This window comes from Haliaeetus albicilla, chromosome 1, assembly GCF_947461875.1.
Source record: "Haliaeetus albicilla chromosome 1, bHalAlb1.1, whole genome shotgun sequence".
Classification (NCBI taxonomy): Eukaryota; Metazoa; Chordata; class Aves; order Accipitriformes; family Accipitridae; genus Haliaeetus; species Haliaeetus albicilla.
In genome coordinates this window covers 3,855,536-3,880,127 of record NC_091483.1, presented here as the reverse complement: position 1 = coordinate 3,880,127, position 24,592 = coordinate 3,855,536, and the positions used below count along the sequence as shown (strand labels likewise).

At 39.8% G+C, this 24,592-nt stretch overlaps 1 protein-coding gene and 1 long non-coding RNA gene across 10 annotated transcripts in view; one reads left to right on the top strand and one right to left on the bottom strand.

Moving 5' to 3' along the window:
* LOC138689165 (uncharacterized) overlaps positions 1–24,592 on the top strand; it is a 190,407-nt gene that overhangs the window by 64,603 nt on the left and 101,212 nt on the right. The window contains exon 4 of the long non-coding RNA XR_011328023.1: positions 5,119–5,172. This is a non-coding gene — a long non-coding RNA (uncharacterized lncRNA). The remainder of the gene's footprint in view (positions 1–5,118; positions 5,173–24,592) is intronic.
* PDE5A (phosphodiesterase 5A) overlaps positions 1–24,592 on the bottom strand; it is a 142,442-nt gene that overhangs the window by 50,568 nt on the left and 67,282 nt on the right. For 2 of the 9 annotated variants that reach the window (XM_069801428.1, XM_069801509.1), the window contains exons 1-3: positions 17,804–18,193; positions 3,362–3,944; positions 1,742–1,831 (exon numbers count right to left, since the gene is read on the bottom strand). In XM_069801428.1, coding sequence (XP_069657529.1) covers positions 1,742–1,831; positions 3,362–3,944; positions 17,804–17,907 — 777 coding nt within the window. In that variant the 5' untranslated portion in view covers positions 17,908–18,193. Of the gene's footprint in view, positions 1–1,741; positions 1,832–3,361; positions 3,945–14,317; positions 14,443–16,149; positions 16,354–16,409; positions 16,710–16,744; positions 16,958–17,140; positions 17,736–17,803; positions 18,194–24,592 lie in introns of those variants that run through there. The other 7 variants (XM_069801586.1, XM_069801673.1, XM_069802005.1 and 4 more) reach the window with 6 other exon arrangements.

Sequence of the window (24,592 nt, the reverse complement as noted above, 5' to 3'; positions counted from 1 at the left end):
CATATGAGTGGAGTGTAACATTCTCCTCAGCTTCAGGTTGGCTGAACTTTTCCAAATAAACAAATTGGTGCTTCATTTCCACTTGCTGATGCACTTAGGAGTAGAAAGCTAGCTGAAGATACGGCCAATTGCAGGTTTATTCAGCCTGTAAGTCATGGTGTATTGGACCAACAGACTACAGCTCTTATTCCTTCCTCCACCTACCATCAGGACCCAGTGAGAAGTAAGCACTTCCACACTCCCTCGGCAGCAAGATTTTGTAATTCGTTTCTGATCCCAATTACACAGAGCACAGCATTTTTTCCATTCAACAAAAAGAAAATGGGATAGCTTGGGTGAAACTTAAAGCCTTGCATCAGCCTGACATGGACCACTGGTCCCTGACAGCTCTTCACACATCTGCTTTGCTCATCAGCTGGCCCAGGGCCAGCAGTGGCTGCTGCTGGTTAGAAAGGGAAGACTTTTAAGCAGGAGTGGGAGTAGGAGAGGATCAAGTGCTGTCCTTGGAAAAGCTGAAAATAAATATTTTGAACCAAAATCAGCAGTAGGTGAAGAAAGGAAATCTTGGCTGATCATCTGGGTCAACTAGAGTAAGATTCAACAAACAAGTTAAATCAAGAATTTAATCAATTATTTAATGAAAAAAAGGTTCACTGCAGTAAAAGTCAAGGTGACATATTCCATAAGAGGAGTAAAAGATGGAAAAGCAAGAAAAAGAAGGTATGATGTCTTCAAACCAATCTTGGCAGCGTTTCATTTTGGAGTTTGAGCTTTCTGGAAGCAAACTATAAATACTCTAAAAAATAAAGGAATTACAGGAGAGAAAAATCTCCATCTTAAAGCTCTGATACACTTTATAGAGAGCCTTACACTTTGTGAGTATTCTAAGAACTGGTGATGTGGCTGAAGGCTACTACATTCAGGATCACAAAAACCCCAAACTTACTTTACTTACCCCCTAAGTAAAACTGTGGCCCTCATTTTTTTCCCATTAACTGGCTTTCACTGACTTTACTGAATTCAGTCTTCAACTACTCATTGCAAGAAGACATCGTCAGTCCATAATAAGAATTCTCCCTACTGCAATAGCATCAGACAGGAAGAGAGAACTTCTGTGAGAAGTAGCATGGATGGAAAATATGTACAAGAGTTCAATGAGCAGATTCACATTGTTTTAAATTAGGAGTGATTTAAGTTATATGCCTTGTGGGTAACTTTTCTGAATCACATTGACACCATGTGTTCTTCAGTGCCTCAAGTTAAGCACTTAACATGTTGCTTAATTTATTACTTATAAGCTGAGTTAATAGAATGTAAAAACAGCCTTTCAGACAATGATAAAACCCAATTTGTGTCCTCTGAGGAAAATAATGTAGATAGATACAAGCTCAGCCGAAGTACAGTAACTCTTAAATACAATCTAAGCGTGCACTGAGGTAGATCAATAAGTGTGCAGAGAACTTTAATGCTGACAGCTACTTAGTACAGGAACTGGGAACAGCACTTCTAGAGTTAAATACATATATTCTACTTCTGCATCTGGGATTAAACTCTTCTTGACAATTCCCTTTGGCTTACATTACTGAACTAGATAAGATAAAGTCCAAGCAAACATAAGCAGTCTTTTTAAAAAAAGAGATGGATTTATACTGTAAGATAATGACTGCCAGCTATTAAAGTTTAAAGCATTAGCATAGCTGGAAACAGTATTACGTGAAGTGATCCCAATACTGCAACTTACCTCTTCCCTATGATTCTTTATTGGCATACAGAGAATACTCTGAGTCTTATACCCTGTGATCTGGTCAACTTCTGCATTGAATCTTGGATCCTGATACAAGAAAAAAAATACAATTATTTGACTAGTTGCCTAAAGGCCAGTTCTTTTTCTTCCCTGGTTTAAAGGCTAAGAAAAGTACAATATTTGACTTAACTGTTACCCAGGATAACAAAGGTTCCATTACTAGCTAATAATTGTATAAAGTTGTTACTATCAGTGTGTTAAAACAACAACAAAAAAGCATTTATGTAGAACATGAGTGCCTGTGGATAAATACAACTGCCAGAAAGAACAAAAAAACCCCAAACCCGTAGGAGAAGCCTTTCTTGAGCCTAGACCATCATTATAATAAATGTATACATGGACTAACCATCCCTAGTATAGGTTTTTATCATCAAGAAGAAATTACAGAAATATACTGAAAGACATATGGCCACAGAGGAACAAAGTTTCATGAATGTGGTTAGTGGTTTTGCTTTTACCAGAGATTGCTTGTTTCATTTTTTTCAGCTGAATATTGTTATAAAACTCTGATTTTTTAAAAAAAATCTTACTAAACCAAATCAGACTATTTTTAAAGGCTGCTGTTTTTTCTCTAGTAATTGATTTCAAGTTGAGCATGATGGACCCAATTCAAGAATGAACTTTTAAACTATAAGGACAGGTGATGTCCTGCTGGAAACATGTACTTAGCAAATGTTTAGACAGTTTGAGGCAGCAAACAAGTGTTTGTTGAAAAGGAAACCATATGAAATCATACCACTTTTTTTTTCTTCTGAAAAAATCTACTCGGTAATGTTACCTAATTCTGTAAACATGGTCAGATTAACTGAGAGATGATCAATCAGAAGCGGTAATTTTCAGTTCTGTATGCCTTTATTAATTAGTTAATTCATCAACTAAGTAATTCATTAAAATTTTCATCATCCCTAAATTCAAAGCACAAAATCAGCATATCCAAAGAGCCTGGAATGAAGAGATGTTAAGCTGAGACGTAAGAGATGTCCTCTCCCAGTGCTGGATTCTCTTCCTTTTTTCATGTGGCCTTGTACTAAGTAACTCAAATTACAGAGTATCACTTCATTTGGGAGGCCTCTATACAGTTCAAACCCTCATCCCATTCTTGTTCATTCAGCTCCTACTCTTTGTGCCTTAGGTATGATAAAATTCTCCAATGTATTTTTAGTCACAGGACTCCAGTTTTGCAGATAATTACACTCACAATTTCATTCACTTTGGTGCAGAAATGGAAACATTTAAGTGTCCAAAGCTGGAAATGCAAATACTGGTGTGCGCATACCTGGTTAAGATGGGGCTAATATCTGACTGCTAATGTCAAACTTACATAATTTATTTTGATGTTAGCATTTCTGTAGCATTAGTTACAGCTACATGTTTCTGTATATGCATGTATCTATAATACATGTATTATAACCAAAAACATGGTGTCAGGTTTGCATCTTGACTGGTTTAAGTCAATATAGCTCCAAATACATACACTAAACCGGCAAGATTACAACACCTGATAATATGGCTTTTTCTTTTTTCAAGAATTGTTCAAGATAAATTTTCTTGGTTTACCTCATACGCGTTCTTGATGTTCAGAGGCTGGCCTATAGCTGCTACATGACCCACGATGCCCTTGTTCCACTCCAGGCGAATGCAGTTGTTGGAAGCTTCTTCCAGGGTGGAGCCTTCTGCCACGTCAAACAGCCTGCTTACAAGAAACTTCTCATTAGAGCTATCCTCACAGACCAAGAACAGGGAATAGCGATCAGCTGCTATAAGCTCATGGATATGTAGGAAAATTTTATGGCAAAGCGCTGTGACATCTAAGTGACTAGAAATATCTTTCACAAGTTCTAATAGTCTTGAGCACTGATCGCCTGCACTGGTCTCGGTCCTTGGAGATTGCAGAGGCATCTGTTCCTTCTTTTCAGCACCGGAGAGGAAGCTCACTGCTCCTACAGAGTCCTTGACAAAAATAGGCCTTAAGGGTCTGTCAAATTCAGAAGCAGAGATTTTCCTCACTGGCGTCCCAGAGTTGGTGGTCTCAGCACAGGCAGGCTGGTGACAAGCACAGGATTCACTCTGGGACTTGGTTCCCTCCTTGCAGACTGGGATGGTATGAACTCTCTCAGCAAACCATGCATTAACCATTTCTCTGTAAAACAAAAATAAAAATACAGTGAATGATGTGAGTTAAAAATCCTCAGGAACTAATACCTATTTGAAAAGGACACTGCAAAGAGGGTAACTTTAAACCTTTTAATACAGTGGACACGAGAGCACCTTTAGTGCTCCTCTGTATCGGTATTCTTCAATTTTACACAGCACTTAGCCTAGATTAAGCAGTAATGTTTTATGCCCCATAAAGGAGAAGCTATTTTTGCCTAAAGGAAATACCTGAATAGGGCAGAGGAAGACTGCTTATGCTGTGGCTTTCAGAATATAGAAGATCAGAAGTTTACACCATAATTTTGTGCTTGAAAAGTTCTGGTCCTTCCCACTCCTAAGATTTGGATTTCTGTATAAGATGTACATATATTCATATGAAGACAAAACTTTCTGGTTTAATTCTGTTTTTCTAGACCATTTCTAACTTTTAAAAGGATAATTTTGAACTTTAGTTCTCTCCATGAAATCACCTGCAGCCCCTCCTATTTTATGTTGCCTATACGCTATTTTAAAGTTAACTTTCCCTGCTCTCTGAGTTGATGAAAAATGCTGTTTTGACTCAAAGCACAAAAGTTTTGCTTAGAAACTGTCAGAAAGAAACATGAATATTTCTAATTCAACCCCCTTCAAAATAATGAAGACAGACTGTTTTCATGCATCTCTCCTATTTCCTTTCCTTGCAGATGAAACTTATTGCCTAATTCAACCCCAAATACTGAATACCCCCAAAATTATATTTTGGAAGAGTTTACCATTAATTAAAAAATGTCACGCATCTCTAGTATTTGTTTCTTAAATTAACTTAGCACTAGAATGCTAACCCTAATAATGTCCTCACTAAATACAGCATATCTTGAATAATCTATAAGCACAGATATCATCAATATGAGTGTACTTTTTCTTATCACTGTATTTTCTTGTCCAAAATCTGTTGGTTTGTTCTGTTTTGTTTTTTTTTAAAATACAGGGCTTTTTATTTCATTTACTCAGCATCAAGAGTTCCTCACAGCACATGATCTACTCTCAGAAGAAATGTTTTTTTTCTGAATTACATAATGTATGGGCCTATGAACAGCAAAAATCCTATTAAAAAGTCTGATCTTTTGGAAACTTTTCATGGTGGTCATGTTTTAAATTTGGGATATTTTTTATTTGCTCAGCAGACCACAGGAATTTCGAGAGTGAAGCTGAATGAAACCATGGAAATTAGTCAGGTTAGTCAGCCGCTGATCGGTTACATGCATCAGTATATGTTAAATGTGAAAAGCACTGTACATAGCCTTTTCTTCCTTACACAACAGCTTCATCTATGTTGTAGAATGCAGTACTGCAAGTGTAATTAACCATTAATTAAAAGTAAAGTAATTGATTAAAATCTAAAGTCCACCAATATTATTTTTATTAGCAAGCAATCCACAACAGTTCACTTATTTGTCTCCTGTTAGGAAGGTTTGAAAGAGTTTATCAGATTTTGCAATCACATATCATTTGGAGATCTCAAGTGTAGGCAAAACATGCTATGAAAAATTGAATTGATTTAGGAAACAGTGTGAGTGTAAAGGGAGCACCTGGGCAAAAGAAAGTCATAATGTTACTGTACCCATTCCACTTCAGTGCAAGCTACCTGGTAATTTTTTCCATCTCAGAAAACTGTCTGATTGAGGTAAATATCACTTGATGTAGCACTGTAAAACCAAATTATTCTCTTATTCACACCAGTGCAACTCCAAATAAATGGATGATAGGCTATTCTTTATTTTGGCTTCTGTCTGTGTACTGCAATCCTGATCATGCAAAACCTTACATACATGGTTAATATTGCTTATAGCCCCGGTGATCTTCAAGGCTGAATGGTCAGTGTGGTCACAGAGGACATTTGTGAATCTTCTGATGATGAGAGTCCAAAACCACTGAGTGAAAAGTTGGACACAATTAAGGTGGTGGGAGTTTTGCCTCCGAGTTCCACAGAGCTAGGATTTCATTCCATGTTTTTAGATTTTCCATGAAGCTCCTGGAACAGTGCTTGCTGTAGCAATAATATACCACAATCAACATCTATTATAAATTTCCCAGCAATCTAAAGCTAGTCGAATTACTGGAAACATGGTGCCAGAGAACACAATGAAATTCCATTGTTATTCTGAAAGAGTTTTGGTTCTTTGCTTAGCTACTTATTTTTAAAGGAAGTAAGCTCTGCCTTTTAAGTATATTAATAAAAACTACCAATGATCCTTCTTTATTACAGCACTGATATGTATTTTCTTTGTGGAGTTACCTCATACAAATGTTTCTTGCAGTGAAGAGGCATAAAGAACAATTAATATATTATTAGAACTTTGACTTTAACAAGATTACTTTACAGTACTTTAACAGGATAAATATTAAATGTGGGAGCCATGACCATGTATTACTGAAATGCATAATATAATTTGCATAGGGCAGTATCACATTTGCAAAAGCTGTTTCAATGAGAGTCAAAATAAGAAGATAGCATTTGATAACATTTGGAATTTTCATTTATTAACCTGAATGAGAAAACAGAATAAAAATTTGTGATGAAAATGACCAGAAGCATCCTTAAGAAAAATAAAAAGCTTAAAATGCAAAAATTTGTAAGTAAACACAGTACCACCTCTAAAATCAGTGTTGATGACTCTTGTCATCGTATGTGTTATATGTGGGTTCTTTTTGTTTTACTCTAATCTCCTCAAGAAAAGAAATTACCTGGAAATTTTAGCTTTTTCTAAACCAAATTTAGCATCTAGCACTAAGGCTGCAGAAAAGAACCTGGAAGTGCAAGCTGGGGGCATTTAAAGTGTTAGACGCAAGAAGGCAGATATAGAATAATCAATCATTTTAAAAGAAGGCTTATTATTTGACCTAGTTTCATGATTGTGTATGCTGACTTGATTTTTGAACATCGAGGACAGGCATTAATGCAAAATAAGATTTTAAAGTAACTGTAATAATCTAGTGTCAGACGGAGAGTGTTCTTAAACTAGCAAGTGATTAGGCATAAGAAGCTGTTTACTTTGTCTAGGCATGTTTGAACACGCACAGGCATGAACCTGTACTATTGCTGAGTGACAGCAATTTGTAGAGCAGTCTGATTCACTGCTTATTTACACATGAGGAAAGGAGAACATAAAATGCTATCATTTCATCTAGCTCTGTTTTACACTGAATTTACATATGTGGATGTGTTGATACAAGATACAAGGCAGAGAAAGAAACAGGCACCCTTTGTGGACAAAGCAAAAGCTAAAGCAGAAATTTGGTTTATCAGTTGAAATCTGCCATTTTATTTATCCTGGAGTGTTGTGTAATGATGTCCCCTGGCCTTAATGGTGTAGTATAGTAACAGTAATCAGTAAGAACAATGTATTCTGAATTCTAATACCATTTCTCAAACTGTGACCATGAGATAATTTAGTTTTTACCTTCTTGCCTTTTTACTATGTAAAATAAGCATTCATTTCTCTATCTTTGGAGGTTATTGAGGGGTGTGGAACATAACTGTAAAATCTTTCACACGACAGTAACTACTTTTCTTTAATAAGAACTGACTACTTGTTAGGTATCTGCACTGTTTATGAAGCACTTTGACATTGAACAGAACTATATGTGGAGGTGCATAATTATGAGTAACATATTCCCGTCCCCTTTAACGTCTCTTAGATGATGGTCCAATAACTTGCCAAGATAGTGTGCAATTCTCAGAAAGCTCTGTAGATTAACAACAACAACAAATCCTTAACTATACTGTTTAAAGCATGGTTTTTCAACTTCAAACCATTTAGTCATTTTTATTTGGGCAACAGGAAAGCTGTTCAAATTCAGCTGGAATAAGAACAGTGTTCACTGACCTTTACTGAATGCCTCTTCTAACAAGGAAACTATTTAGCTCCTTTTACTCACAGTTATACACATGGGTGGAAGAACTAGCATTCTGCATTAACCAATGTATTCTAACTCTATTTAAAATCTGTCAGACAAAGTCTTGACATGCATTTGCTTGTTGACACTCAATCCTATTTAACAATGCATTATAAGAAGAGTATTATTACTAACACAACTACTTTCTCAGCACAGAATTAGCTCAACAGATATCTGATACCAGACACATACTAAACCACAAGTGAGGTTATTGGAAATTAGTAACAAGTGCTGTGTATGTTTAAGATGTCATTTTGAAAGGACTACAGGAAGAAACAAACACTTGTGACTACTCTATTCATATTAATAGTCTTCAGTAAGCATTGGCATTGTCAAGAGCTGATTGTAAGGACAAGACCCTTGCTGTAGAATAAGTTTAGAAGTTGCAGGAGTGTATTAAACAGGAGCAGATACTGATTGATAGTGATCTACACAGACAGTTAAAACCAATGCAATGTCTCCATTGCAGCATAGCAATCACTGCATGTTGAGGAGTTACAGGCATCAGCATCCATTCCTCAGGAGCTGCATGCATCCCTTCCTGCACTATGATCCTTTACTGCAGTATGAGCCTCTGCTCGGGAAAGCTATGATTTATCCCAGAGTTCATAAACAGGAATAGTTGAGTATGAAGTGACCATTTTTTAGTCACCTCCATGAGCCGAATCCAGTCTTTCCTCTATAAAACACAATTTCAAAGGAGCATGACAATAGTGACTGCTGAATTTGGCTGGTGACCTCATCAGCAGATGGCAAAACTGGAGAGGAATTTTGAAGAGACAGGGATGAGAAGGGGATGAAAATACAATGGCAGGTAAAACATTTGAAGAAAAAAAATGGTTGTGTGATCCTCCCCTCTATAATCACTTGTATACAAGTGCACATTATCTGCATTACATGAGAACTCAGGAACTTCAGAGGAATTAAGACTCTTTGGCCCCAATTTGTTAAACACTGTACAGAAAGCATAGCTGTCCCTAAAGCAAGAAGTTTTCAATATGAATAGGCAACAAAAATAGAAAATCACTGGGTGAGAAAACACAGGCACAAGGAAGTGACATGGCTTGAGCCAGGTCATGCAGAAGGGCACAAGTAGACCCAAAGACAACCTCAGCTCTACGTCCTGAAGAGAACCTTGCTTTATTTCCTGTGCCATATGTATCAAACCATGCTGACTTGACACTAATTACTATTCTGCTCATACACTGGAAATATTAAATAATTTATTGTACCCATCTTTGCTTCATTGTGATTATCTTCAAAATACACAGCATACTTCTCGGAAAAAACCCAAAACAATGAAAATGTTTAAAGAGTAACAGCCAGATTATAATTGTCTTGCTCACACATGTAACCATGCTACATATGTAAGACCATACCAATGTGACCGTTCAGCAAGTATTTGGTATTTTTGGCCAAATGTGCAGAAACAGAGCACAAAAGCAATACTGACATGCAACAATGGTAGTATACCGCATCTTACTTATCTTGCACAAAGAATGCATAATCATTACTATACCATAGAAGTACTGAGTGATGAGTAGCTTTCAGTGAAACAAGTAATTCCTCATTTTCTCCATTGCTCATAAATCTTTCATATATACCATGTGTAAAGTTTCAGTAGTTGCGTGGACTCTTTTGCTAATTTTTCATTCAAACCAGCAGTTACTGATAAGACACTTCAGGAGAGGGATTCAATCCAAACTTGTCTACTAGAAAATGCCAGCTTTCAAGTATCTGAATTCCTGTAGCCTAATCCTGCTAGTGTTGAAATCAACAGTATTTCAAGCCAAGCTTTGTAACTATTTTCTCAATTGCTTTCCTTAAAATAACCACTAGATGTCTTCAAATTTCTTTCCCACATCTTGACATAATTTAGACATAGAAATCATTTAAAGCATTAGCAGCAACTCCAAAACTATTCAGTTTTAACAAATGAGTTTGAAAGTCAAAGTCACTTGGGTATTATACTTGCCTTCCCATTTTCTTTCCAGTACTTCCTATTTCACAATCATGTTCTAGGTGGTTTTGTCTCCTCTCTGGCCATGGAAAGATTTAAATAAACTGTATAAGGCCTCATTAGATGGAAACCGTAAACTGACTGTAAAAGAAGTGTTTTCAAACTAACTGAAAAGTAGATTGACAAAGACAATAGTTGTTCTTCCTTAAACCTGTTCCAATAATAGTTACTAGAGATGCTATTTCTAACAGTGGTAGGCAAACAGTTTTTGAAGACGAAATATGACTTAAAGTCGGTGCCAATTTTTGGCACAACTCAGTCAAATACATAAGCATACATTTAACTTTAACATGTTAAGTGGCCTGACTGACTTCTGTTTGAATACAGATCTAAGTTAAGAACTCCAATTCTTGATTCAAACCATACTTGTGAAAGAGTGAAATAACAACTTTTTAGAACTATGAAATAATGTAAATCTTGTCTGAATGCTCATATTATTTTTTAAAATAGGAGGAAGAGGTTGCTTTATTATTTGAAGCAAAAGTATTCAAAATGAAGGACTAATACTACCAGGCCATTCTTGGCTATTTTCAAGTTTTCTTTAACAACCAAACTGCAAACTTAACTTTTCACAAGAAAGCTTTCCTCCATAGAAGGGACTTTCTATTTACACTATAACGAAAGACAGAATAAATCCTCAGGGACTGAAGGTTGAATTCTAAAACATGACCTTTATTTCTCCTCCAAATGTTTACTTCTTGTTCCAAACTCAAAAAAAAATTAAAAATAACTATGTACCTAATGATTTTGTTGTGGAAAGCAATAGGACAATGCTAGTGAATTCAGTGAAAGATGGATTAAAAGTTAAGTTCACAGCTGCCTGAAGACCTCATGTAAGTCTTAGGCACCACTTCAGTTCCACTTAAATTCCTAAAATAGGGGCTAAGTAGGACTTAAATGGTGCAGAGGCTTTGGGATGGCTCTCTGTGCTGGGGTGAGTTCACCATAATGCACAAATAAATGGGAAAATATATATCTTTTACTAAGCAAATGTATTTTGTGGCTATATTTGCAGTGCCAGACCTAATATGAAATTACAGCCATTGAGTTATTCACAAGGGCCAACTGAGTAGGGCTTCTTTTCTGGCAATTTGTAAATAGCTCCTATTGTATTTAATGCCTTTTTTCTTTTCTTTTCTTCAAGTAAATCAAATAAATGAGAAAGCATTCCATGTAAATTTATGTATGTTTCGTTGCCAGTAAGGAAAGAGAAAGACTTGTATTCAGTGGTTTTATTAATTATATTTATTCACGACAAAAGCAAAATGCTTCCTCTTTAATGGTGAAGATGAATATAGGTGGTAGCATATTAGTTCAGGTCAAGAATGTATTGTCTAAAATTGCTTTGTGTGTAGTTCTTGATCTGAGTCATATATTCCCATACAATTCAGCTTTAATCTAGCATTCAAATAAGCATGAACATAGGCTACGATGTATTTTATTTGATCTGAAGATATCATAGGTGATGTACCATCAATTTCATCCTTGTGCAGAGAGCTAGCACAATGTCTACACAGTATGGAAGTCTCAGTTCAGCTTCAAAATTAGACTGATTGGGATTTTTATTTTATATATGTCATCTCTGTCCTAATCTTTTACAAAGACATGAATTTCCTCCTCACGTGATGGTTCTTCAACAGATGCCCAACACAAAACTTCCATGAACTTCTACCATTTAGAAATAAAAGAACGGTGTCTAACTTTCTTTTCTCCCACAGAAGCAATGTATGCCTCAGCTCCACTTTTCTTCCCAGTTGCCAGAAATTTGACCCTGTTCTCTAAAGTCTTCCTAGTAAGAGCAAAAAAACAATGGAAATGAGCTTTCAAATGCCTATTGGCATTATCAAAAGTACTGTAATATGATAATAAAGTTACCCTGAAACAAAAGAAGGCAAAAAGAGATGTTAACAGCTAAAGTAGTTCACCCTATCTTATTGTCTACCTGTCCTCTAAGGTTTACCAGTTGTATTTTAATTAATGTATTGTGCGTGCCCATTTGTTTCTTTATTACCTAGGGCAAACAGTGCCTAGTAAAAGCACATGCTCCTTGTAGCTGCTCAGTACTATCTGCTGACTAGTTTATCTTCACACTAAAGATTCTGTGTAGGCGTTCAGGCTATAGCTTTTGGGGAATTAAAGACATAAATTGCTAGTAAGTGATTTCTTATCATTTCTCAAGTGGCGGTTTCTTCAGTCTACTGTAATTGCTGCTTTAGACATTGTTTTCAAAATACTTCGGCACACACCTAGCTTTATTTCCAAGAATAAATGCCAAAAATACTTAATCACATTTACAACTTCATGAATATGGGTAACATTCCTTACCTTCCTGAGTGCTTTTTGAATCAGGAGTTTAAAATATTTTGGGATGATCTTAATACTTCACAGTTATCAAGAAAGGCATAAGATATGGATACATTGTTATAAGTGGGACAACTACAGAGATCATTAGACCAACAAGAAAACTTTCCAAGATTTCACAGAAATCGATTTTTTTTTCTGTACTTCATTCTCAGAAGAGCTCTGTAAACATCTAATAAAACCAAGTAAGTGGGAGAAAATATTCTGATCCCTGCATTAACACCACTACTTCCGGTGGTTTTCAGGCCATGATCCAAAGAATCAGTGGGTCTGCAGTCCTCTTGTAAATGTTTCGCATAGGATAACTTAGCAAATCAAGTCCCCTTTCAGCATATTCAAACAATTTGCATAGGATTCTGTGCCTCCACTGGCAAACTGTTAGGGGTCCTTCAATCATAGAAGTTTAAAACCCACTGCCTACTTACCAAGGTCATGTTAGGGATGAATATGGCTCATACCTGTATATTTTTAGGATTAATTTTTTTTTGTATGTGAGTAATATCTTTTTAAGAAAAAACATAGGCCAGAGCACATTTCAGTGCAGAAAATCTTCAATAGCTCTATCTCTAAAAATCTGAATGTTCATACACTTGCTCCAAAAATTAATTTCTTTTCAATTAGAAAAAATTAAGCACACATATATTACCAAACAAAACAATGACATAATGCATATGACACATGTCTATGAGATTAAACATCAAATAGCTGGCTCAAAAGGAAAGACATTTTATAAAAGCCCTCTAGACACAGATTAGAAGGCAAACATCCTAAGTAATTTACTTCTGCAGGCAGCACCTTACAAACTGATTGTCCACCAGCCATCAAGACAACAAAAAACCCCACAACTGTACTTGAGGTTTTTTGTAATAAGTAATAAATGTAATTGATATATTCAAGTTGTGCAATCTCTGAATTCCAGCAAAATACAGCTTCCCAGTAAACACCACTTCTGGAATCCTCAGTGAAGCGCTATGAAGTACCATGCTGTTAAGGACATTTATTCTTCCAAATACAACCCCACCTTAATTCATTTGTAAATATTTCCCAACCCCGCTAATAAGCCAAGATGTATTTATAACAAAATAATGTTATTTCCAGTGAAAGGCATACAAGACTTGGGTTAATACTTTGTATCTACCATGCCATACATTTAGGAAACCAGGCAAAAACTGCCTGGAACAATGCAGTTGCCTCTAACCGAGAGGAGAATTTTTACTTTGGCTGTTTTGGCAGTCTGCTGCTTCTGATCGCAAAGAGCACTAAGAGGATCACTCCCATATTTTTAAGAGTAGGGACAAACAGGAAGACAGAAATACAAAAGTATTCCACAGGGGGTTAAAATAAGTATGAAGTTTGAACATGACAATGCGTGGATATTTTTTTTTAAAGGAACATAAAAAGATAAAACTTCAGGAAGACAAAAAGGGTAATGAATTCAGCCGTAAATGTGGTACAATTTTGTGACAAAAAAGGCTGCAGATTATGCCTTTATAATGTCTAGTTAGAACAGTTATATTTGTAGCAGCAGCTACAAGGAACCTTTTAACAACAGTATGGGTAAACATAAGACACAATCTAAAAGAAGAATAATTTTACTTCAAAATGTTTCTGCTTTCTGGGAAGCTAGAATATGACAGGCAATTCTAAAACTTTGAAAGGGGAAAAATAGCAGAGGAGCTGAAAAAAAGGAATAAATAGCTTAAATTTAGTAGGAGCTAGGCATTTAGAAACTTTTGAACCCATATGTGTGCAGTAACAAACTCTCCAGCCAGAAAGTTTGTCAACCAGCATGCTGTATCACTAAATGAACCAAATTCATCTCGTCACTGAGTTTGCTGGTGACACACTTCCCCTTTGCTGTTCTGCACTTTGATCATACTGTAACAAGACTACACGGATAATAGCTATTTATATTATCTCTGTATACCACTTGTCGCCCTGGTACAAAATAAAGTAATAAATAACTGATTCTGTAGCTTTCTACTCATGGGATCACAGTTTATTCACATACTCGAAGAAGGGAGCAATTTAAAGCTATTCACCTGGATTACATGCTTGTAGGGTTGCACCCTTGCACTGTACAGGTGGAAGTCAATCAGCATAGCCTTATCGCAGAATATGTCAGTCCACCTAGCCATCAAAGGTTTGAGGAAGGCAGTAATTGGCCTGCCTGTCGACGCTATCAACCTTGAGGCGTTGCAGGATCAAAATACAGGGTGTAAGCCATTTGTATATATTTATCTTCTACAAGATATTTTAGGAGAGAGAAGGAAAGCAGATGCAAATTTGTTAAGTAGACGACCTGCAGCCCTTCTCCCCAAGAATCCAGAATATGGACTGGGGAGCCTAGCAACTCTTGACAGTTGTCACGTTATAAGCAATAGTTAATACCAACTAACTGAATAAAAAGAAATGTTTTCTTTTGAAGTGCCACCTCACCAGAAAATATAATTTTTATTTAAACCATGAAAACAGATACTAATATCAAACTGACCTATGCAAAATGGAACAAGAGGTAACTTAACTATTCAGTGACTATATGAGGTGATGAGACTCCCATATTTAAAAAAAAACAGCAGAACAAATCTGTAGGCTTAAGACCACCCAAAGCATTTATTTTGTAAGTATTATTTAGACACCTAATTAAAGCATTTTTTCTGTGGGAATTACCAAAAGAACTGCTGTATAAAACACTATGGAAATTCATTAATTGCAGAGAAAAAAAAAGTATTTAATATCTATCATAAAATTCCTAAATTAGGTTCTGATTCAAAGCTCAATCAGTGGAAAGGACTTCTATTACTCTGTAATAAATGGTTGAGCTGGTGATCTTTTCCTATTCCTGTGTATAAATATTTGAGAAATGGATACAGAAACTATCTTTATCCATTAGCAATTGTGCCCCGCAATGCGAAGTAGAATATCTCTCTGTGCTCCGCAAGACACCAAATGAACTAACTTCTTGGTCTATTGCTTTTAGGACCTGTGAGGACTTTGGCATAAGCAACACAAAAATGAGAAGCAGTAAATTAAGATTAGAATATAGTTGAAACTAGTTCAAGGAACGCTGCTTTACTTGACAGAGTAAATATAGTGCTAAGTAACAGAACATTAATAGCATAGTCTTTGTTCAATGTATTGCTGTTGTACAAAGATTCATCTAGAAGAAAGCATGGCATTAAATTTTAGGGGTTTTCTCTTTTCAAGCTCTAAATAACACTACAGTGTAGAACATTAAACCTTTTTACAAAGTACGTCAGTTCTTTCAAACCGCTCAGCTTTACGGGATATCATTTTAGTGAATAAAATTTGAACCAACATACAGCCAAGTAACTTGCCATTTGTCTTTTCAAATACAAACTTACATATAGAAGAGGTATTCCTTATTATATAGTTCTAGTTTTCTATTTACGCAGTAAGGACAAAAAAAACCCCAAAGCATTCCATACAAGACAGCAAAGAAGAGAGTTTTGAGACAAATGCAATGTTTCCATCACTTCAAAAACATCACAGAATTGTTGCCAAGCAAGAACTCAAAGTCAACAGTTTCTCTGCAAAGCCCTCTCTAAATGCAGCGGCATCGCCATCACGGAGACATGACTGAATTGTATTTTGTGAACTACTGCCTATTTCAGACCCACACAAACACAAAACCGTGTCTTAACATTAAAAAAAAAAAAAAAAAGACTAACCAAACCTCTCCATGGGGAAAACAAATCTGACACAGCGGTTACTATTAATTAGCATTCCTATTTGTTCAATACTACTTCCAGTTTCCAAAGGAAGTGTGACAGGCTGAACTAATAAAATGCTACTTCTCAAAGCTGCTAACACCCTATTTCCTGGGCAAACAAGCTACCCTTCAGTTACATACCATGTGCCAGTGTTCTGGAGAATATCAAGGTTAACTGCTTCCATCTATGCATCCTACACCTATGCACAGCCTTTAAAAAAATAATCGAGATTTAAAGGACATTTTAAAAGGCATTTTTATTATTTTTCTGTTAAATGAGCCTAAGGAAGAAGCAGCAGAAGAAAGGGGACCGCATGACAGATGGCCACAAGAAAGCAGGTGACCCCTGAAGCTTTCTAGCTTGCTGCGAGTCAATTATTAATGGGGATTTCTCTTCTTACCGCCCCATCCCATGCAGAGGGGAGCAGCAGCAGCAAGACCTCATTCAGAATGCCTCCATCCCTAAGTGACTTGGGAAGGAAGTCGGTCAGCAGCGGCGAGCAGATGGTGCAAGCGGAGCCAGCGTCCGAGGAGCGAACCACGGCACTGACTAACCCGCGCTCTCCGCTCAGATATACCGTGGGAGCCGCAGCTCGCCCGTGCTCTGCATCCCCACTGCTTTGTTTATCGGAAAATATTCAAAATGGAAACCTGACTCCACTTCTAAAAATAGCCGAATTTACTCGCTTTCAACTGGAAGTCCCACTGCTGAAGTGCGGCAACGGCGCGCAAATACCTCGTCTGGTCTCCGAAAGGCAGCATGTCAAGCCGGGGGAAAAAAAGCCCAGAGGAGCTCTTCAGGTCTTGACATTCGGCTCTGTGCAAGAACCAGCACGCCGAGGAAAGGCGGGCGCGGAGAAGCCGCCCCCGAGGAGCGGCGCGGGGCGCCCGCCAGCTCGGCCGGCCCCGCGCTGCCCCCTGCCGGGCCGCCCGCTCCCCCGCTCCCCCCCCGGGGCTGCACCCCCCCGCTCCCCTCCCTCCCTCCCGCGGCCCCGGGGGGCGGCACGGCGGCCCCAGCTGCAGGAGCCCGCTCCCCTCGGCGGCTGCGTTCCGGCTGCCGCACCCCGAGGCGCTCAGCCCCCCCCCCCCCCGCCCCGCGTCCCCCTCCTCCCGGCTCGACTGCAGCACGTACAGCCGGCTTCGGCGGCCGCTCACGGCTCGTCAGCCCCCTTGGCGCTCAACCCGTCGCCCGCTCCGTCCGGTGCCCGCCGACATGTCGCAAAGGTGACAAGCCCGCAGGGCGACCGAGCTCCTCGGGAGCAGCGCTTTGTTTTGAGATTACCGAGTCATGACATAGCCCGCCCTCCCGAAGAGCTCAGATGTTATCTGAGGCTTCGACATACTTCCATCTAGTTCGCAGGGCAGGGGAAAAAAAAGCGTATGTTGCTTGCTGCTCAAGACAAGTTGACTACGTCTGTTTTAAACCCGGGAGAACACAAAATAAAAGGAGTAAGAGCCCAGGGCAGGGCGCTCCGAGGCGGGGGCGGCTTCCCAGCCCTGCGAGCGCTCGCTCGGGTCGCGGGGCTGACCCTTCCTTCCCCGCAGCAGAGCGGCAGCGGGCCGGCGGCAGGCTGCGGGAGCCCGCGGAGAAGCGCCTGCATGTGCACCTCGGTGGCAGCCGCAGGGAGCTGCTGCTTCTTGGTTTCAGTTTTTGCTCTTGCGAGGGTGGGGGCGGCGAGGGGCTAGGAGGGGGGTGACACTTTTATTGTCTTGGGAGACAGCAAGGGGAAACGGAAGAGCGAGCTTTTGCTGGGAAGCAAGGGTCTGCCTCTATCCGCCGCCGCTCCGGTCTTACCTCGTAGCTTTCCTAACAAAGTAAGAGCGGGTAAAGTCGCCGTGATCGTCCAGCCACGCTTCCACCGCTTCCTGCTCCGGCGGGGGCGGGCAGGGGCGCTCCATGCTCCGCGCCGCCGCGCTGCCTCCTCCTGCCGCCGCCGCGGCTCTCGTCGTTTATTCCCCCCCCTCCCGCTGCCGATGCCCTCGGCCCGCCGGGGGGGCCGTGCTCCCACCCCCTGCCTTCGCCTCCCTCCCAGGTGTGCGGCCGGCAGGAAGCCCGGTGTCCGGCCACGGCCCCAGCGCCGCGCCGGCGGCACCTCAGCGCATCTCCGGCCCGGCCACCCGTCCCGCGGCGGACAACCGGCTCCACCTCCGCCGCGGCCCCGCAGCGCCCCGGGGGGCTGCCGCGCCCCGGCCCCGCCCCGCCCTGCCCGGCCCCGCCCCGCCCGGTCCCGCCGCGGGGGCACCGGCGGGAAGCCCCGGCCCCGGCCCCGGCGATGCCCGGCGCGGCGGGCGGGCGGGGGCGTGTGTGTGCGCGGCCCGGGGCTGGCGGGTGTTCCGCGCCGAGGCTGAGCTGGGGCCGTCGGCCCAGGCAGTCGCCACGGGGCTGGGGCGGGGGGGGGGGGGGAGAAAAGCCGCGAACAAGTAAATTGCTCTGCCGGAGTCTGGCAAAGGGGTTTTTCTCCTCCGCCTCCACTTCACAGTTATTTTGGTTTCAAGGTGTGGCCTGTTGCAGCCCGCTTCGAAAAAGTGGTAAATCGGCTGTCGCTTTGGGGTATTTCACTGTTGGGTGCCATATATGATCTTTGACAGACCTCAGCCTGGATATGAGCACTAAAGCCCCAGCGTTTCAATCCTTCATGCCTAGGGCGAGGCTTTTAGATCCATTTTAGACACTGAATAAGCACAGCCCTGCTGTGAAGACACTCCAGACTCACAGCTCCTACTTTCTCTAATATTAGACAGCCAGGGTTGAAATTTTGGTTAACGCTGAGCATCTCTTTCATGTATTGTAGTTCCATTATAAGATATGCATGTGCACACATTTATAATAGTTGATAATCTGCATTCACAAAAGACCTTGCACAAAGTGTGATGCGCGGGTATGGTTTCCCATGTCGTCACATGCAGTACCTTTGAAGGTAAGATTGGGTAACAAATAGCAGCATGTTTCTGCGGAAAGGGGTATATGGGGTCTTTGAAATTATTCTCCTGTGTAATCAATTGAGAAATATCATATCAAAGGTTTTCTGCCACTCTGAAACTCCTTTCAGTGTACGCAAGGCAGCGCGCTTCAGATAGAGCAGGCATCCCGGCACACCTTAGCAATTTTTTTGCAGTGTGTACAGAGGCTCGACTTACCGAGAGGTGGCAGCCTGAGAAGGGGCAGCAGCAAAGGGATTAAGAGCCTGTCCATGATCTTGGGGGGAAAAGTTTTCTTTTCCGTGTCTTTGTGTCACGTCTGTGCATAACACTCACTTGGACATGTATGTCTTTTGCCTGTGAGTTTGTGTGTAATATGAGGCACACAGAAAGGGAAGTTTTACGTGAACAGTACTCTGTTATAAGAGAATCTCAAGAGATTGTACATGGTGACCAAAGAGCAAATGGGAAGATAAAGTATAAACCAGTTAAGACATGCTGCAAGAGTCAAGCCGCTATTCGAGGCAAAGAGGAATCTTTCAGCAGGGAAATACAGAATTACCAAGCAAACTGCATAAACAGACAACATGGCAATAAATGAAGCCGATGTTTAGTGTCAAAACCTGGAAGGTGTGGTATGTTAGAAAAAAGAAAAGAAACCTGTCATGTAACTCATAGGTTTCTAAATTAACCGTTTCATTTCAGGAAAAAGTTTTTGAGGCTACAGTAGACATGGCAATAAAACCATCTAAGCTAGGCAAAGCTTTTGGAAAATAGCACTATGTTAGAATGCTTAAGAAGTATAACAGAAATGTAAACCATGCAATTATAAAATGCAGATTTTATAAATATCTGAAATGCCATTCCCTGAATGGTCTCCTATGGAATATTGATCATAGTACTGCTCATCCCATCTCAAAAAGCAATTGTAGAATTATCAGAGGTGATCTAGACAGGGAAAAACAAGAACGGTTAAAGACATGGAAATACCTTTTCTGTAAAGAGGCAGAAGGAGTTTGTTTACAAAAGGATGAATACAAATATATAATTTCATTACTGGTATTTAAAAATTAAGATAGGATTTTCTCTCTGTCTCATAGGAGAATAACAAGGTAACGGTCAATGAAATTATGTCAGCTGCAATACATAGCGTCTCATTTTATGTAATTAGGAGTAGCACTAATAGAAATAAGCATTTATACTGTAGTAACATCCAGTAAGCCCCAGTCAAGAACTAACTATTGTATTAAGCACTGTAAACATGTAATTTTAAATACCAGGCTAGCTGAGAAGCAGACAGCATCCCTGCACTTCATGCCACAAGGTACTGGGACCCTCGGGTGAAGCTGCCTCTACTGTGGACAGCTGCCCAGGCTGGGCCAGTATATGTATGTATGACAGTGTGCCAAAGGAGGGGGAAGTTGGGCAGTGCAACAGCACTGTGTGCTTTGCTCGGGTTGACAGCCACGCCATTATTTAGCCTACAGATAAGAATCGGTACAGCGAATGCAAATGATTATCTTCCTGTGAATTCGATGGCAAAGCAGCAGTTCAAAAGATTGCTACCCAAGCAAAGGATAGCATAGTCTTTCCCAAAAGAAATAAAAATGGAACAGTTAGGGGAAAAAAGGGATACTTTCTCTGTATCCGATGAATTTCCATGAATAATAATGAACATGCTGTTTTCATTTTTAAGGTGACAGGAGGGGATGGAGGCCAAGCATAACAAAGAAGTGAATGGTAAAAGTGGAAAAAGTCTTCCATGATTTTGGCTTCCAAAGTGGTCTGAAAAAGCTCCGTGTATCTTAGCTCACGCCCAGCTTTCCAGTTTGTTTCCAGAACTCAGATGATAGAATTGATGTGTGGTAGCTATAAACCTGGAAAGGATTTGTAGTAATGGCCTACAAATAAATATGTCCGGTTCAAGTTTAAAAGCTGCTTGTGGCAAAGCAGTATGCTTGAGAGCTCAGTATTGAAGCCAGTATGCTTTTCCAGCAGTAGGCCATTCTACAGCAGAACTGGTTGATGGAAAGCTTTTTAGCTGAAGTCTTTCATTTGTGTGTTTTCAAATACTGTCATGTAAGGGGATAAGAAAGGTGGGGGGGTTTTGTATGCCCAAGGTACATAAATTAGAAATGCTGCTAACTCATGATAATTAGTAAGAACAAATATGGAAGTATGTAATCAGAGAAGTATTTATGTGATATTTTATGCTCAAAGAACTCTATATTTATTTGAACTTATTTGAAAGTAATTTATTTCTATAATGTTTCCCTTTAAAAGAGAAGAAAATAAGGTTTCAAATGTCGCCATAGTTGACTTATTTGTCTGACTTACTCATTAGATGAATTGGAGCAGCATTTAGTGGGAATTGGCTGTCTTTCTACCATCCCTTAAATCTGGAAAACAGTTGGTCCATTTTGGCTCCTCAAACAAGTTTAGGGCTGTGCTGTATTGCCAGTGAGGCTAGAATATGATAAGGTAGAGGAAACTATTCCGCTTCTTTATTAGCCAGCACTTTTACACACATATGCAAACAGACACGCAGTGGAAGAATCCTAATATTAGTAAAGCAAGTTTCCATTTCCCATCCATTATTTAAGTTGCATAAAGAGAGTAAAATAGCAACCAAAATCCAATTCATTTAAAATCTAATTGTTACTTTAGTGATGAAAATACTAAATCATGAGAATGCCTTATCAGTTTATTCTCTCAGTCCTTTCAAATAATTACTGGAAATGCTTCCCAAACAAACATAGCCGTGCAGAGCTGCTCACTCATTGCATAACCTGCCTTCTCCTCTGGGATAACATTGCATATGTCCTACAGGAAGCCATGTAAAATAGTAGCTTCCTCCTATTTTGATTTGAACGTGATTGAGCATTTGCGTCAATCAAAGTACCATGAGAAATTACTGTTAACCTCAGGAAAGCAGCAGCTTCTCAAAATTGTTTGTAATACACAGACATTTGTCTGGAAAATACTGTCTAACTTTATCTCCTGAAAAATGTAATTTAGAATTTGAGTTTAACGTACTAGCATTTGATATGTCAGCTGACCAGCATGCCCAAATTTTAACCTTTTCTACTTTCTACTGGAAGTCTCAGGATAAACTTGAAGGCTGTTACCAAGTCTCTCTCTTTCTCAGCCTTCTCTCCTTTAAGCTAAGTAGTGCTACGTCTTTCAGTTCTTCCTTGAATGTCATGTTTTCCAGCCCTTTGATCATTCTTTTTCACTTCAGATGTTTCCCAGGTTGTCTCTACCATTCCTGCAGGGTCTCACCAAGCTAGGATCAAGTAATCCAGTTGAATGCGTATCAATACTAAATGAAGTGGTACCTTGTGGGCTATATTCCTGCTAGTACAGTCACCCATGGATATGGCTTCTTGGCAACAGCCTGATATTGCTGACTTATGGGGACCGACTGTACCCTGTGTTCCCTTCTTCTAAATACTTGCCACGTAGTCAGGTGTTGCCTGTGCACCTGCTTACTTCCGCCTAACTGTATTTTCTTGCTCTTGAACCTTTTTAATTTCATCCTGTGCTTGTGATCCATTTCTCCAATTTATCAGGATTATTTTGAATTCTATGCCTGTCCTCCAACGTGCACAAAGCTTAGTGCAAATTTGCTGAAGGGCACAGGTCTGGGCAATGATTGGGTATGGTGCAGGTAGGCGAAATTGTAGGTGGTCTTCTCAGTGTCATTACTGGTTTAGCTAGCTAGAGCTTCTGGTGCCGACGTGCTGGAAGCACATCTTCAGTGATCATGCAGACACAGCCCTGATCTAATAGGGAGATGATGCCATGGTTGTATTGTGTGGAATAACAACAAATGCAATGCCTTGACTGATTCAAATGGGCTATAATCCCCGGAACTGTGCACCCAGGTAGTCCATTTCCAGTTGCATTCAGCAGACCCTTTTGGGCTTCTGACATGTTGAAAATTGAAGCTGTGATCAACCTGTTCTTGCTTTTAATGAACACATAGAGTTTGGCAGAGTTTAAATAGGAGGTAGTAGGTAAGTAGGAAACTTATGTAGGCCAGATTTCATTCCAAGCCCTTCTCAAGTGCATAACAAACCTCCTTTTTATTGACATGATACATAGGTTATTTTTAAAGAGCTTTTTAGCAACTACTGGCTAGTTAGTTATTTTCCATTAGCAGTTGCTCTTACTAGTACTTTTACTAGTAATTGTGATTTTGAATTGAAATACTGGTTTTGTACGTAGACTTACAGATAATTATGAAGTCAAATTATAAGGGGCTTTTTTTCCTAAATGTGGTTGTTGGGAGAAGGAGACTCAGTGATGAACTTTATAAATCAAAGATTAGTCAGATGTTTTTCAAGTACATATCCTTGCAATTTGGACCATGCTGTTTGGGATTGTATGGGCAGCTTAAGCATGTGTGAGGAGGAGAACCCTGACTCCACTGGAGTAGTGCAATAGCTTTCACTCATGCCGATGGATCCAGAATTTAATTCAATTCACAGCTTCAATCTCTCTCTGCATTCTCAATTGACAGTTATAACGAGTTGCCCCAGTGCCTGGTAGCTAAAGGCATCTTTCCCACCAGCATGCAGCTCTATGCTATTCTTCTCTTTCTTTCATGTTTCTTAAACATAATGCTGCTTCATTCGAGGCTTTGCAGCAGATAAATTCTGTGTCTGCAGAACAGAGCCGGATACATATGAAAATCTGTTGAGGATCTGACCAGCATTGGCACAGTAGGCAGCAGGATACACAGCTCAATGTTTTCTGCTGTGAGTATTTGCATAACAGCATGCTAGAAACGGCACATGGGGGGAATACTCTCGTGGGGGAAAACAAGAATTAAATCCACAGCGGTTTGAAATACATTACTCTTATGATGGTCTCCCCGTGTTTTCCTAACAAAGGGCCGTGGAACCTCACCCAGCAATTCAGCATTGATGCAGGTTTTTAGAAAGACTATTGTTTTTATATAGGGATACGTATCCAACACGACCCCAAGTATGTTGTTCACACAGTAAGTTTTCCTTGCTGCTGAACATTTCTACTGGTTTTCCTTTGCATTTATCTGTCTTCAGTAGCATGTATGGAGCCTATTAGGTTTTTTTCCAATAGATTAGAGAGCCATCTACTCTCTCATTTCTCTATTCATAGACCATAATTCTCTGTTAAACTTCTCACATATTAACCTAACAATCGGAGATTCTAAAGGCTCCCTATCATCGCAAATTATTAGCATTGTTTCTCTCAGTAAAGCCCTTGGTTTTCTGGAGATGGTTTTTTTCAGCACATTTTCCCAGTAATGAGCTCTCTGACACCACAGAGGGGTGTAATAGCACATCTCCTACCAGCTATCCCCCATCTTGTACAATAAGAATAACTTTTGCCTACACTGAATAACTTTTGCCTACACTTTGCTCTGAGAACGCATGTCTGCTTGGGTCTACTATTACTGTTTCTTTTCTGAGTCACTGGTTTTCACAAAATCATTGTCCATATTTGGCATGAGACCAATTTTCTGTGTTATTTTAATGAACAACTTTGCCTTCTCTGTGTTAAAATATAGTCCAGACCTTATTAAGTGATCTTAGTTGGTCTATATTGATGGCCTGCCCTTCCCATTATGTATCACTCTATAACTTTTTGTAATTTGCAGCTTTTTCCAGCAGTAATT